This window comes from Saccostrea cucullata, unplaced genomic scaffold, assembly GCF_032062105.1.
Source record: "Saccostrea cucullata isolate Sc308-1 unplaced genomic scaffold, CSIRO_AGI_Scuc_v1 ctg897, whole genome shotgun sequence".
Taxonomy (NCBI): Eukaryota; Metazoa; Mollusca; class Bivalvia; order Ostreida; family Ostreidae; genus Saccostrea; species Saccostrea cuccullata.
This window is the reverse complement of record NW_026929693.1, coordinates 86,883-103,946: the sequence shown is the minus strand read 5'-3', so window position 1 is coordinate 103,946 and position 17,064 is coordinate 86,883. Positions and strand designations below refer to the sequence as shown.

The window sequence follows — 17,064 nt, the reverse complement described above, 5'->3', positions numbered from 1 at the left end:
TAATTCCTATTAGTTATCCATGGGCAGGTAAACAGGAGCTTACCTTTAGAGGTAGACACTTACGTATGTGTAAAACCGTCTGATGACATCATCTATGTTTTAGTGACGATAGCATCTATATAACTATGTTTGAGTTTAACCGTCCTAAAATATATTCGAAACACCTACATGTAAACGTAAAAAGAAATGAATTTAATGTTACGCATGTATAGAGTTTTCATACATAAACATTGCTCCGATTGAGGAAATATAACATATAATATAATAATTGTCTAATGTTTTGCATTTTTAACTTTATTATAAATTTTCTTGATCTAATGTTTTTTAGCTATCGTGCTTGGAATCCAGTTCAGGCAGCATGCTGAAATACATGATTTGTAAGCACTTTACAAATATTAATATTTGCATAATTTGTGTACTTGATTTAATCATACCCAATGTTGCACAACATATGATTTATGATATTAACAAAATGAAATATACATGAAATCCCCTTTCTAAGACATTTCTTGTATGTCACACATTTGCATAATTATACAATGTATTGTATTTATGTTTGTACAAAATTATATACATGTATAGTTTTATATATAAAGTTATATGTAAAATTGAATAAGAATAACTGTAATTATTCAGCAAATATAAATGTGATTCTCCTTTGTAAACTAGGCTTTATATATGCATGTATATTGTAGTTCATAGTCATGCAGTAGTGATACATTCCGTACAGTATATGCCACAAAAACTCAAATAAAAGGACTCGTAGGAAATAAACAAACTTAGCCATAAAATATCAACCCAGATAGGAAACTGATCCTGACTGAGAGTCACTCATATTGTTTAAGGGTAAAAGGTTTTTATGAATTTTCATCATATATTCATGCACAAGCTGCCCTGAGATATTTTATATTTTTTGCAATAAGGAGCTTCATTTTCCTCGATGTTTTTTTCGGAATTTTCCTTTCCACTGGCACTTATTTGAACGGTAAACACAGACGGCATGATTGACGTAGCAATCTACACCGAACAGTTTTGATTTCCTTGATGTGCAACCTCGAAAACCCTTATCCTTAGGGCTTAAGTGATATGGACTGTCAGTTCCAATATCGGCCTAAAATGAAAAACAAGATTTCTTATATAATACACTGTTAAGAAGTGATATACAGAAATACCATTGTGGAATATAAATATGCTGCAGAGAAAACTGCTCTCAAATGTGCTTGTATAATCAATCATTTTTGCTTAATCACTTCGGTCTTTTCTAAATTCTCTTGTTCTTTCTTTAATGCAAGTTGCATTGTTATTGTGCCAATGTTATACGAACTTTTTGTCTTGAAATAGAACTATGTAATATGTTCATCGGTGTTCTTATTGTTGATCAGTTTTTAGATGCAATTTTTTCCAGAAAAATTTGTTTATGCTATGTACATTTGATCGCCCTTTGTGTTCCCACTTAACCTTAAGGGGCCATCTTTTGAACAAACCTAGATTTTCATGACTTGAGTAGATTTCAAACAATTTTTTTCTACACAACCCTGTGTTAAATTTTGATCACCATCTATGGTTCCAACCAACCCTAGGAGGTCTTGTTTTGAAAAAAAAATGTTAATCTAGAGCTATGTAAATGTTTTCATACGTTCATATGAATTTGATAAATCATGTCTTTGATGTTGAATATTTTATAGGTTTTCCTTAAACATCCAAAAGTAAAACTTTGGGCTCAGCTCTTCTTCTAAGGGTCCTAGTTTGAACAAATTACTAGAGGATTGTTCCATTTAAATATGATTAACAATGTCTTAACTGTTTTTGAAATATTAAAAAACAATTGTCGTAGAAGTTCATAGTTACAGTGTACATGTAAAATTTTGATGGCCCATTATGACACCATACAACTCTGCGGGCCAAGATTTAAATTTGTTTTTTTTTTAGATTAAATTTAAACACATTATTTTGTCTTGGTGGTTATTTTAAAAAGATTTGAAAGGATATCATTAAATTTTCTCTCTTACTTAATTATCTCCCCTAAAAACATGTGATTCTACATTTAGAATTAGTCCACTACACCCGAGGGTCTCTGTCCCTTGTTTGAAGATTGAGGGAATTTCTCCCAGTGGAATAAAAGTCAAAAATAAGAAAAGTTTATAGATAGACGAGCATATAGATATAAAATGTTGTCAAAAATAACACTCGAGTTTGCAGCTTACGTGAACTTGAAAAAAAAAAACCATTCCTGACATATGTCTTTATTGTTTTTTCAGCACAAATTTCTGAAAATTTGTAAAGAGAAATCTTTCCGTATTTTTATAGATATTTTAAAAATTGGTCAATCTGAATCATTCATGCTATTAAATTTTGTTGAAATTAAATAAAATTTGTTAAATATGAATGGTCTCACGATGCAGCGACAGTTCCTCTTATAAAGTTTCCGCAATCCAAGATGTTGTATGTCACTCAGGGTATGTGTCATCTTCATCCAATTGCACTTTGTCATCCTCATCTCATTCTCAAATATAACACCTAAATAAACGAAAGAGAAACATGTGATATAAGTAAGGGATAAATAACGAGATGGTGTTGAATAGTTTAGAGAAAACATTCTCTCCGAGGGCCGAGGGCCCGAGGAGGGGATGTTTTCTCTAAACTATTCAACACTATCGAGTTATTTAACTTACTTAAAAAAAATTCCCTTTTTTGGGCCCCAAAGAAACATTCACCCATTCAAATATCCAACTTTGCTGTAATACAACAGGATGTAGCCCATTCAAATATCCAATCGTGACACAAAACAATAGCCTAATCGAACACCCCTTTTATTCACGGACTAGTGAGCATGAAACTTCATGGTGCTGATGTCATTTCAACCCTTTTCGTTGTTATGAACAGTCATGAAATCAGACGAAGAATATTTTAAAATCCAAAGTAAATTAGAGAGGTTTTGATAGTGTTTTGAATACTTTTGACCTGAAAGCTGAAGAAAACTACAGAATTTTGATAAAAGGATGGGAATCTGTCATTATATACTATAAGATGTTGGTTTGTTGAGGGAAAAGTGTTGGATTCTTATGGAGGTCCATTCAAACAATACTTGTAGTAGAGCTTAAACAGATAAAGAGATTGACGGTGTTATGCGGAACCCGCTTTAAAAACATTCCGTATCAAGATCTGCAATAAAAACGGTGTCGAAAAATAGTTTGGCTGTAAATTAATTAAGTTGTTTGGGGAAGTACACCGGAAGAGTATGAAACAGAGATGAATCTGAAGAGATTTACTGATAACGGACCCTGAAATAATATGCAGCAGTAAGAAGTGATGTAGTTTAAGATTCAAGGTGAAAATGTATTTAAGTGTCCAAAAGTGATGTGAGATCGAAAACATTCTAAAAGGGTGCAATATTCGGAGGAATTGTTATTTCTGTGAGCATTGGAAGTGCATTTGAAACATGATAAATGTGAGGAAATATAGGCATCACATCCGGAAAAGAAAGAAGATTTTTTTCCCGGGATTTTAGTACAATACTTATGATTAACAGCCACAAAACCTTGAAAACACAAATTATTGTTAAAAATTTTATTAAAAATGCAAAATTTTGATTTCTGTTAAGAGGGCTAAAAAGCAACTTCCGGTAATGGAAAGAAAATCATTCAACCGTTAAATAACTGATTTGGCAAAGTAAAAAGATGTCCTAACTTTTTTGGTACATAGTTATATCCCGTATATAATTTTCACCCTAAAATTAGGGTGTTGTGTTTCTATTGATTGTGGGTATACTTTTACACGGCGGGTTTGACCGGTCGGCAGGAGATGCCTGCTCCTTCGTTGCACCTGATTCTACCTCCGGTGTTTTAGAGGTCCGGGTCTACTCTTCTCCAAATTGTATTTTTTTAATGGAATTTTGAACTTGAATACTGTTTGTTTTCTCCATAATTCTTTTCAACAATGTTTTTGTATTTTCTCTTCACTAAATGTTGTGGTTCAAGACTAATATTGTTTTTTTCTTTTTTAATCTTGATGTTTGTGCCATGAACGTATTCATAAATGTAATAGGCTATTTTAATGTAATGTTTGTAAAGGAAAAGAACCTTATAATGTATGAAATAGTGAGCGACCATTAAGGGAGTACATTACCCTGTCTCTGCACCTGTGTAAACTGGAAAATACATATATGCATTTAATCTTTTTTTTAATTATTTAAAATCTCGTATATTCAATACTTTTTTAAAAGTAGGGGACAAATTGTAATACTTTTCACACCTGTGTTTTGATGAAATAATTTGATACATTACTGTAAAGGAAAATGTTCATTCCTCATTATATTATTTTTGCAATTTGATGGTTTTAGTCAGAAAAATCAAAACTACATTAAACATCTGTCGTTAAACTTTTTATGCAATCATCTTAATTTAATTTTTTTTAAGAATTAAACTTTCATTTTGAGTCCAGTATTTTTATTCTTAGCATTTTTTTCTCCCTTTTGAAAATTACTGAATAGAAAATGTGACTTAGTGCAATTCTTGAACTAATAAGAACTTTACATTCAATCCAAGAGAGGGGGAAAGCTATATACTTTGAAGTAATTTCAACAATATTTTTAAGATATGTACAAACTTTGAAACTTTCAAATGAAAAAACGAACAGTGATCGATCTCCAATAATCAATAAACAATACAAAGCAAAAAAGCCAACCATGGGGATCCCTGGAATTCCAGAGAAGGGATCAGGTGCCAAAGAGGAGTAGGCATCCCGTGTTTAACAGTTTAGAATATCAAACACTTACGTCAGAAAAAAGTCCTTTTGCAAAGTAAAATGCGCAAGACATGGGCTGAGTGAGATCTAATAACCTTTTCCAAAAAAGTTTTAAAATTGTATTTACTTACCCTTGTTTATTTATTGTTTTCTGTTTCCTTCAATTTTATATATTATATCTTTACAAGATAACGATATAAAATGAAGATACATTAAATGCATGCAATATCTGAAAAAAAAACCAGGTATAAGAAATTATTTAGATTTACAAAAATACTTTAAAATATTGTGTTTTGTTTAACAATCAATATCTCGCAATTTTATCTTCATGTGCAATAATAATTAGAATCTACATGTACAGTAATTTCACTGAGTTTACATTTTTTTTCACCAACTTATTGTGATGTTGAGTATTTTAAAATCCATGTTCTAATTAATGAGTATGGTGGCATATTTCTGCCCCTTGTGTGCAAGTTATTTTTCTATCAAATATGTCGACATGCAAGATAAATATGTTGACATGCAAGATAGTTATGTCAACATGCAATATAAATATGTTGACATGCAAGAAAATTGCAATCAAATAAAAATTATAAAAAATCTTCAAAAATCTCAAATATCGCCCACATAAGACATCCAACATGCTAGATGATACTTATTAATGTTAACATGCAACTTATTTATGTTAACATGCAAGATAAATATGTTGACATGCAACTTATTTATGTCGACATGCAACTTGGTTATGTTGACATGCGAGATAAATATGTTGACATGCAACTTATTTATGTTGACATGCGAGATAAATATGTTGACATGCAACTTATTTATGTCGACATGCAACTTGGTTAAGTTGACATGCAACTTAGTTATGTTGACATGCGAGATAAATATGTTGACATGCAACTTATTTATGTCGACATGCAACATATTTATGTCGACATGCAACTTATTTATGTTGACATGCAACTTAGGTATGTTGACATGCAACTTATTTATTTCAACATGCAACCTATTTATGTTGACATGCAAGATGAATATGTTTACATGCAACTTATTTATGTAAACATGCAACATATTCATGTAAACATGCAACATATTTATGTCGACATGCAACTTATTTATGATGGCATGCTGTTTGTTTGAAAGAGGGTGCAGTTTAATCGAAATCTGTGGTTGCAGTGAATGAGAAGCTAACCTCTGAACGTTCATCTGGTCTCTTCACAACTGGCAAGGTAAAACTTTGTTTTGGATCTGATATTGGATGTAATGAAGATCTTTTGGTTGATTAATCTGGTAATTTGTATAATCCTTACTGATAGTAATTCTTGATGTCAATATCTCTTTTGGTCAGAGTGCCCATTTCTTAAATAATATGTGTACTTTATGTTGCTATTATTTGATCAAACATAATACTTTTAGTTTTTCACTATCTTCATCAGTGGTGAATCCAGGAATCTTGTAAAAAGGGGGCCCCAACCAGTTTTGGTCAGGGTATGGGTCCACGACCACACCAAAAAAAATTGATTTATTAAATCTTATGTGTATTTCGGACACAAAAGGGGGAGCCCGGGCCCCCTGCTCCCTCTAATCCCGTCTGTGCTATCTTACATAAGTTTAATTGAACTGCAATTTTTTTTATATGATAAACTCTTACAAGCCAAATCGTGGTGTATTTAAAGAATGATTAAGTTTGATGTAAATTTACAAACGTAGAAAGCAAAACAAAAATTCATTGTGTATAAAGCATTTTTTCCCATTTTTTTCAGCGACAAAAATACAATGGGTGAAAATATCTATACACCTGCTCTGGCTCAACGTTTGGTTGTGGACGGACTACCTCTCAGCAGGAATGAAATGATTGCTGTTTATTACCACTCTGGTTATACTATTCAGGAAATCATTGGATTTCTTGCAACCAGACATAACATTACTCTTAGTGCAAGACGAATTCATCAAGTTTTAAGGGAAATGAATCTGACGAGACGAAACAACCAGCCACGTTTGGAGGACATTGTAACGGCTATTCTACATGAACTTTCAGGCTCGGGCGGTGACATAGGCTATAGAGGAATGAGGATGCGTCTGCTAATCGACCATAACCTCAATGTGTCTTGTGAATTGGTGCGCGTTGCATTAAGTGTTTTGGACGCAGAAGGTGTAATAAGGCGTAGACAACGTCGTCTTCAGCGTAGAAGGTACATTAACGAAGGGCCGAATTTTTGTGTTCATCTAGATGGCTGGGACAAGTTAAAACCATTCGGAATTTCCATTCATTGCTGTGTAGATGGCTTTTCAAGACGTATTCTCTGGCTCAAAGCTTGCAATTCTAACAAAAACCCTGAGTATATATCCAGATTTTATATAGATTATATCAAAGAAATAAACGGGGTTTCTGTAGTCGTATACGCAGACAGGGGTACTGAGAACGCCATAGTTCGAGATTTGCAATACGCTTTGCGATGGAATCACCAGGATCCCTTGCAAGGACTATCAAGTTTTAGGTATGGATCGCCATATAGAAATACGAGAATAGAGCGATTTTGGCGGTGTTTACGAGAAATGTGTGGCAATTTTTGGATAAATTACTTTAAGGCTATGGATAATTTAGGTGTTTTTGACACCTCCGACATAGTCCACCTGGAGTGTGCTAGGTATTGTTTCTTACCAATTATCACCGGAGAACTGAACAGATTTATACAGCATTGGAATGAACACACAATTAGAAGAAACCGCAATGCAGATTGTCCGTCAGGAAAACCAGATGTAATGTATTTTCAGCCCGAAATTTACCAAACAAGAGATTTCAAAATGCCTGTACCTGATAATCTGAATGGCATAGAACAAGAATATTGTGCCTACCCTCCTGCAAATGGTGTTTCAATGGAATTTGAAGTTATTGGTACTCAAATAAGAATGGAAAACGGGTTGAATTACCCACCAAACACAGTAGAAGAAGCAACAGAACTCTTTATCCGAATAACAGACTATGTAGATTGCTTATAAATTACATGTATCTACATACATTTATTTGACTCTTATCGTTTTAAGGAGGTACATTTTTCTCTATGTTCCGAATACTGTTTGATAAAGGAATGAGAAATTATATGTTTGCCAGGCTTTGTGTATTTAATTGCAAATGTGTATTACTAGTAAAGTATACATATAAATAGTACATAATATATGTAATTGTTTTTTTATCTGCTTTAACTGTCAAGGTCAAAAATCATAATAAATTCAGAAAATTGTTATGATTACTGTTGAGTGTTGAAGTAAGAGTACAAAAGTTTATTTTCCTATGGAATAAAGAATGCATTTGTTCAGCAGGTTTTTTGTTTTTTGATAACTAGGCCAAACTTTTAATTCATGGTAAAAAAGAATTGTTCCTTTTTAAGAGGGCTGGGTGGTTGTGGTCATTTTCATACTATTATGATCTCCTTTAGAAGAAGAGCTCAATATAAAGATATACAAAAATGTTTAAATTTTTAAACTAAAATGTATGAAATTTTTGATTGCCAAATGATAGTTGAAAGCTAAAGATATCGTATCTAAAAAAATAAGTTATATCTGATGGTTAATTTGTTGACTCCCCAGCCTCCTTAATGAAGTTGACATGGGTAATGCACCTGTAAATAAAAGCTCTAGATCTCTTCTCCCTCATTCAGAGCATACCTACTTGACATTAAATAGCTCATTCTTACGATTTTTCACACATCTTAATTCCCATTTTTATTGTTTAAAATATTAAATTAAGTAATGGAAAATAGGATGAAAAGCATTTCAGAAAATTTTGCTTTGACCTTGACCTATAATTTATAAATTGTCCACTTGGCATAAAACTTTTATTTCAGTCTCATTACCCCTTACCTAAAGCCATTTATTTTTTGTTCTGAACAAAATTAAGCAAATGAAAAATTTTCAAGGTCACTGCACACCGTATGACAACAGACACTCTGTGGAAGTATGAACCAGACTGGACCAAGGGGAGAAAAGATGTGCTGCAGACAAAGATTTTAATAAACAATTCTGCTATGACCTTAACCTTAGACCTTGAAACATAGTTCAAGGTCATTGTACATCCTTTAAAAGAGATTTCGGACGGACACACTTAAATCTATAGGTCACCGCAGGGAGGGGCCCTTAAAAGTTTTATAGTCTACGGTCACGTTTCTGAATCGCAAGGACATTTTATTAAACGAAATACAATTTGTGCTTTGTTGTCCACCTCATATTATAGAAAATAACTTAAACTGCAATATCTGCTTGAATAAATTTTCGATCATTAAAATCAACTGCAATTTTACCGACAGAAAAAAAAACCCAGAACCGTGCCTCATTGCACATGTCTTGGGTAGTACTAGTAACGAATCTGCACGCATGCACAAATGTTCATAGTTATGTATCACATAATTTCTTTTGCATTTAGATTTAATCATTTAATTCAAAATCTTATCATTTTGAAAATCGATCATATTTAAAAAAGTATATATCCCAAATGAAATGACAAATCGATCATATTCACTGAAAACTTTGTCGCCATTCCTGGGTCTTCAGGCACTTACATCGCTTTGTGCATGATTTCATTTTTGGATATTACTGCTTCAATGCGGTGGACAACATTTTGATGGTTTGGAAGCAAAATTGAAAAACTAAAAAAAAAAAAATCAAACGAGGGTTGTTAAGATTTCTTAAAAGAAAATTAAATGTTGCTTAACTTTCATAAATCAAAGACTTACTGAAATAAAAAAACAAAAAAAAAACCCTTTCAACTTGTGTGTATAATAATATTTTTCAAGTGAGTCATTTGGTTCATTAAAACACCATGTTATTTTTCTCTGATAAAGCAAGTTGTGTTTTAATACCCTTTTTACATTGAACTCACCAGGTTTCAATGAAGATATTATATATGGGGAAAAATGAATTTATTAATAATACATGTATTCAGTTTCAATAAAATTGAAAAAAGTAATACGTTGCTTGTCGACATAAATATGTTGCATGTTTATATAAATAAGTTGCATGTCAACATGTTAATCTTGCATGTCAACATAAATAAGTTGCATGTCAACATAAATAAGTTGCATGTCAACATAGATAAGTTGCATGTCAGCATAAATAAGTTGCATGTCAACATATTTATCTCGCATGTCAACATACCTAAGTTGCATGTCAACATAAATAAGTTGCATGTCGACATAAATAAGTTGCATGTCGACATAAATAAGTTGCATGTCAACATATTTATCTCGCATGTCAACATAACTAAGTTGCATGTCAACATAACCAAGTTGCATGTCGACATAAATAAGTTGCATGTCAACATATTTATCTCGCATGTCAACATAACTAAATTGCATGTCGACATAAATAAGTTGCATGTCAACATATTTATCTTGCATGTTAACATAAATAAGTTGCATGTTAACATAAATAAGTAGCATCTAGCATGTTGGATGTCTCATGTAGGCGATATTTGAGATTTTTGAAGATTTTTTATAATTTTTATTTTATTGCAATTTTCTTGCATGTCAACATATTTATATTGCATGTTGACATAACTATCTTGCATGTCAACATATTTATCTTGCATGTCGACATATTTGATAGAAAAATAACTTGCACACAAGGGGCAGAAATATGCCACCATAAATGAGAGTTCATTACTTAATTGCATTAACTTCAAAACAATGAACCGACAAATACATATAATTTAAAGGTACAACAGGTAACGTGTCCTCCGAGTCGACCAAAGTGTTCATGTGTCATGCTGAGCATGCTTGGTTGGTTTTCACAACCTTTTCAGCGAAAAATATTTGATACGGAACAATCGATTACATTTGTTCTTATGTCATGTACGTAAGATTTGTATTGACAGTTCCAGTATTTTTGACACGAATTCCGTATTGTTAAACACTTGACAAGTCTTTTTCTCTCTCGAATATACACATTGTTTGTAATGTTGGTGCCAGTTGGAGAAGACCTTTTGTCAAGCTACAGGAGACCTCGGTGCGAATCTGGGTCAAAAAGCTGTTAATTCTTACGTTCCAAATTTTGCGAATTGTTAGCGGCGCTTATATTGAATAGCCTCTAGATTTTCATGACAATTATTGAGAAATAATTTAAAAAGAGACAATCAGACATTCTGCCTGACTTACATGTACCATCAAATATGTTAAATAGATTTTTTTCTTTTGCTAGATGTTTAAATCATAATATGCCAACCAGTTGTAGCCAGAAATGTATGATCCTCTCTCTCTCTCTCTCTTACCCATCATGATATACTTCCGTCCAATACGAGGTCTTATGTTGCAGCCAAGCGGTGTGTAAATCTTGGTGTGGTCGATATTTTTAAACTTTCTTTCACCCTAAACAGAAAAAGACTTAAAACCATGGAACACATGGAACAGTGGATAATTTTGATAACATAAATTATAATTAGTATGATCATAGACATAAAGAGTATAAACTTACTTAATATGATTTGCAATGAATACATAAGTCTTAATATCAAAACTGTGAAACTGTTTACTTGGTTTCAGGGGCCCAGTGTTTAGATCCCAAATTAAGGCCAGGTTGAACATATATTGCAAATACATTACAACTTTAAATACTGTTGTGTTTATGGACATTAAGTGAACTGTTAAATAAACATAAATTAAATAAAAAATTTACCCTAAGAATTTTCAAATTCATGGCAAATGACCTAGTATTTACTCAGTACTACAAGTGTTCTCTAGTTTGCAGACTCGGGCGTCAAATTGCTTTCTAACATTTTGTGCGTAATTTTACAAGATTTAGAGGTAAAACTACATAAAAATTGTCAAATAATTAACACCATTCAGTAATAAATCGCACTTGTCGCAATAAATATGAATGCTTACCTTAAACTTTTGGTAAATGTGGACATGGATGTGATTCCCGATCGGTCGTCCGGGTACCTGCTTTGAATATACTCGGGTGATGTTGGTTATGTAGGCTTTGATCACTGCAAAAGTAAGATCTACTTTATTGAAAGCATCTTCGGCTTGTTCTTAGTGTTCTAATGCCTTGCCTTTTAATCTAGAGGTGGAATTCCATGTAGCAAAACTGAAGTTAGGTGACATATTGATACACTAGATAGCCATTATCTACATGTATCTTAAAATCGTAGAGGACTCAATATTTATGTTTCTTCATTGTTATATTATTACCTTATATGTTTCTTATGTATTGTATAGATGATTTCTGGTTGATGTGTAAATTTTCTGTTTTAAAATACAAATGTTTGTTTCATATATCTATATTCCTGTTTTGTTATTATTCAAAAATGATCTAATTTTTATGCCACGTTATCGCTGATTCGAGGATTATTTAGTTTTTGTCCTGTCCGTCCCTCTTTCTGTCTGTTTGTCTTTCTGTTATTAGTCTCCTTGTCCATAAAAACGTTTACGTTGGCCATATATTTTGATTGATCGAGGCTATGGTTCTCATATTTTTCTCGTATTCTTTGTGATTACGCCTTTAAACTAGTATCACATAATTTGATTTCTTGATTTTGACCTTGCATTTGGAGTTTGTCCCAATTTTGCAAGAATTTACACAACTTGAACCTTGGCCATAATTTTCGAGAACAGTTGGAGCTATGTGTATTCATTAAAATAACGCCTTTCCTGGATACTGTATGATATTTTTGACCTAGACTTTTGAATTGGCTTTCTTTCAAAAAAACTTTTACGTTGGGCCTTACTTTTGAACAGTTAGTACCAGGGCCTTTATATTTCACAGGTGTTTTCTTTCTGACAAGCCCCGTGGAGATCCGGGTAAGAATAGGTCCTCAGTACCCCCTTGCTTGTCGTAAAAGGCGACTAAATGGGGCGGTCCTTCGGATGAGACAGTATAAACCGAGGCCCCGTGTCACAGCAGGTCTGGCACAATAAAGATCCCTCCCTGCTCAAAGGCCTTAGTGCCGAGCAAAGGCCTAAATTTGCAGCCCTTTACCGGCATTGGTGACGTCTCCATATCAGTGAAATATTCTGGAGAGGGACGTTAAACAGTATACAATCAATCAATCTTTCTGACAAGACCTTCCTTTGAATACCAACAATTTTGACTTTTGACCTTGACCTTGGAGTTTGACCTACTTTAAAAAAAATAATCTTGTCCATAACTTTTAATTAACTGTTTGGTGCTAGGGCCTTAATATTTCACATTTGTATTTATTTTGAATGTCTTCATATGTCTTATTGAATATATTCATTAGGAACAAATCCTTTCTATGAGTAACAGCATTTTCATCCCTTGGTTTTGGAGTTTGACTTCCCTTTGAGAAACCTTGACCTTCGCCAAATGCTGTCATACGGGGCGGCATCAGTGTTTCACAAATACATATTGTGTAATAAAAATGCTCCATTTTGTGTTCAGTTTTTCTAGTCAGAAGAGCATTTTTTAGGATTAAAATTATGAATGCTGTTCGTTGAAATATGGCTGAATGACATATCCCTTATTTACTTGACTTTTATAAAAAGTTTAGATTGCAAAAAACAAGGTATGACTAATTTCAGTATCTAAATACGTTAAAAATGGAATCCTTAAATCAATCGATAGAAGTAAAAGAAGTAAGTCGAACAGCACTGCGACTTTTTTGATAATTAAATCAGGTGATTCTTTCCACCTGTTCCCTTTACCTATATCAGACTTGCAGTACAGCCACTGGGGATGTTCTGGCCCCGGACATTTGCAACAAGACGCCGTCCTCAGATGGAAAGCACAAAACAAAGCCAACAGAATCACTGACTTTTTCCAATCCATACCTATAAGAGAACATATAATTTTTTTTAGAAATTAAATCATTTATTTTATCCCACTTTGCAGAGATAGAAAAAAAAATGAATCTAGAATTAACTTAAATTAGATTTCCAAAATCTAGCTATGATCAAAAGGATCATAGCTAGTCAACCTTTTATACATTTACTTGTAATTGTGAATTATATTGGAATATATTTTTAATATCAATTGTTGAGTTATTTTTTAATTTGAAACATACCTTTAATATATTAACTTCAAACAATGATAAGAAATTATTTAATTTTTTGTTATCATTTTTATAAAAAATCATTCAATTGGAATAATATTATATTTGAAGCCTCAAATCTCCTATTTATGTCCACTCACAAACTAGGAATGGCTGCCTGTAATACATGAGTTCAGTGAAACCTTTAATGAAACTGACACGTGAGTGTATCTTTCACATCGCTGATAAGCGTGGGGGTGGTCGAATAAAAACGAAATAACTTTGGATCAAATTTCCGCCACACACAAGTTTTTCCGACAGTTTCGAGTAATTCTGAAATCTGAGGTTAATGACGCAGTTAATAGAATTTATTTATCATGTATCTTTTTTGTTCTCATGTCTCAAGAAAATGCTATGATATTTTAAGGACATTGTTTACACATTGTTTAATACAGGAAAAAATGTTGCCGACTTAATGAGAACTTAGGATGTTTGCCCTGTTAGTTAATCCGGTTGTTAACTGAAATGCTGTTGTATTATCATTGAGAACATTGAATTCCATGACACCAGGTTTTCCCAGAGGGTAGCAAAATTAAGAGTGCTCATAGTTTAATTAACCGTAATTATGAAAATAATGAATGAACTTTACGAGATATCGCTCACTAATATTTGGAGAATGTGTTTATTTTTATTGTAAGTTAAAAAAAGAAAAGCCTAAGACATCCTGCATCTTTATTTCGTTTTCTTTTCAATCGAATTAGAAAAGTTTGCAAAAAATGCATTGCATAATTTAACTACTGAGAATTAAAAAAGCAAGAGTGTAAAATAACTTTGTTTTTTTTTTCTCCGCACTGCTAATCTAATTAAAAATACACTTTTTCCGTTCGTTTCATTCAGATGGAAAGCAGAATCCAAGACCTTTTATAATTAATTAGTTATATACTTTACAATATAAATAAACAAAAGACAATTGTATAATCGAAACCCTCCTTCCGTTTTTCCTAATTTGAGTCTAATAAGAAATGCAAGCGTATTTACATAGTTATTTGTGATTTTAATGAATAATTTAATATATATTTAAAATGATTTTTTTTAAAGGAGAATTTTATCTTTTTTTCATAGTCCAGAAATTAGCTTATTTTTGATTTATCAAGGGGGAAAATCTATCGGCATTTTTTTTCATATATGAAGATTCTAGTTAGAATATATTTTTCTTCAATAACACGCATTCAATCTATTTACATGGGTCTATTACATGTAAAAAAAAATTCTCTTTAATTTAACAGAATATAAATCAATAACTATATTTTCATTTAACTTGTACTTTTTCATCTGAAATAAAAATAATAAAAAAAAAGTAATGAAAAAGCAGTCCCCAGTCCCTTACTCTGGACTTATATCATTCACTCTATAAGATAATCAAAACATACGTACATGTACAATCTAAATACAACATTTAAAAAAAAAAAAAAAGTATAATATGTTTTTGTCCTTTTCATTTATTTCCTGTATATAGATTTTTTTACTTTTTAAATTGGATTCAATGAAATTAAAATGACTTACCTCTAACGAGTAAAATCCATTAAATGAAAATTTTGTTTTTGTTTATTCGTGAAATAGGGTCAAATTGTGAAGCAGGGATTTGCTCTCAGTGACATTCAGCCTAGTGCGTCCCTTTTCCGATCTACGGGATAACGTATTAAATATCTGTAATTACATTTTAGTTAATAGACCCAACCGACTCATCACGGCATTCCTTGGATAGCTGAAACGCTCGTCAAAGATCGTAAAAAATCAAACTGCCGAGACCTTCAGGTGAAACATACACATTAAATTTAATTCTATTACCGAGTTATTTGTGAGATTTTAGCCCCAAGTATACCATTTTCTTGCCAAGTTTCAAACGCAGGGATTTCTAAACAAAACCTGAGCGGAATTACAGCTCCAAATCAGCTATCTTGATTTACGATGTCAGGTCAAACCGTCGTTATTTTTTTTTCTAGAATAGTTTGTAACGTTTCAATGTTTATATATTTTTACCTAATTCAATTTTTTGTTAAAGTGCCGAGAATGTTATTTTCGCTTTTTTTTCAAACAAAACGAGACAAGATGTGAAACCTCACAGGTGTAACGCATTAAACTTTGATAAAATCTTAATCACCATGTAAACACCGTGTATGTCATTAGGTCTGTATTTTGGGCATTAAATGTTTATGTTCATGTATTTGACGCTTATTCAGTGATTTTAGAGAGCAGGTATATTATTCATTTAAGATTGTATGGAAATGTATAAGCTATTTTTGTCCAGCTAATTGTGATGAATACGGTGACATGGACTTTTATAGTATTTCTTTCCTGATTCTGATATATTAAAGATGCATAGATTTGAAGTTAATATTTTCTGTATAATATCTCGACTTATATATTTAAATAGCATTTCACATGAAAATACATTAAAAAATCTTATTTCATCTAAAAGTTTTTGAAACTTCAAATTTTTGGAGGTGTTTGATTTACACTTCGTTGCACTCTCACAAATTTTTATTTTATTCATTTAGGAGAAGTGTGACTCTTGTTGTGTATGTTGAAAAAAATATTAAAACTTTAATCAAGAAAAATTATTATATTCAGAGTAGAAATATTTGAAAGCAAAGACCCTTTTACAAGTATCGACATTTCGTGATTAGTGTTGTGTACAGAGTTTAGCAAATTGAACACACCTGTGAAATGTACGCAGTTTTTTGTAAACAGGGCACGAGCTCTGTTATTGTTGATATTTACGATTCACCGGGTGTGTTCAATTGTTAAAGTCTGCTCACCACAACTGCATGGAATGACAATATACTGAGTGATGTGTTTTGCTTTCGAACATCTCTACTCTGAATTTTGTGGATTGTTGTTTTAATATTTTTCATTTATTCTCACAAGATTGTCATTTTAAATATTAAGAATAAAATCAAACTTTGTGATAGTGCAAGGATGTGAGAATCAAACCCGTCCAAAAATTTGAAGTTTTAATAACTTTTACATGAAATAGGAAAATAAGATTGGTGTTTACTGTAAGGGTTGTGAATAATCCTGAAGGTTCTCCTCCACTGCTTTTTATATTTTAGTGAGGAGTAAAAAAAAACCTTGAAGGCCCAGTTCAAGGAAAGACGTATTATTAATTGTGTTTTAATCGCAAAACATACCATTTAATCGCAATAATCATTCCGTTGAAACACAAAACATTACGTAAAAAATGTCAACTTTTGCGATTATAGCAAGACTTTTGCGATTAAACGCAACAATTTTGCAATTAAACACAAAAATATTTTGCATTAATTCGCAAA

At 32.1% G+C, this 17,064-nt stretch overlaps 2 protein-coding genes across 2 annotated transcripts; one reads left to right on the top strand and one right to left on the bottom strand.

The window, feature by feature from the left end:
- Window positions 1-655: 655 nt before the first annotated feature.
- Window positions 656-15,779, bottom strand: LOC134281837 (metalloproteinase inhibitor 3-like). The gene is made up of 6 exons (XM_062764275.1): window positions 15,296-15,779; window positions 13,407-13,532; window positions 11,625-11,728; window positions 11,012-11,108; window positions 2,396-2,517; window positions 656-1,111 (listed from the first exon to the last, which is right to left on the bottom strand). Exons 2-6 carry the CDS (start codon window positions 13,528-13,530, stop codon window positions 929-931), a joined length of 630 nt encoding a protein of 209 aa, XP_062620259.1. The 5' UTR covers window positions 13,531-13,532; window positions 15,296-15,779; the 3' UTR covers window positions 656-928.
- On the top strand, window positions 5,469-9,972 carry LOC134281854 (uncharacterized). Its single transcript, XM_062764292.1, has 2 exons — window positions 5,469-5,978; window positions 6,513-9,972. The coding sequence occupies exon 2, from the start codon at window positions 6,526-6,528 to the stop codon at window positions 7,747-7,749; it is 1,224 nt and encodes a 407-aa protein (XP_062620276.1). The 5' UTR covers window positions 5,469-5,978; window positions 6,513-6,525; the 3' UTR covers window positions 7,750-9,972.
- Window positions 15,780-17,064: the final 1,285 nt, after the last annotated feature.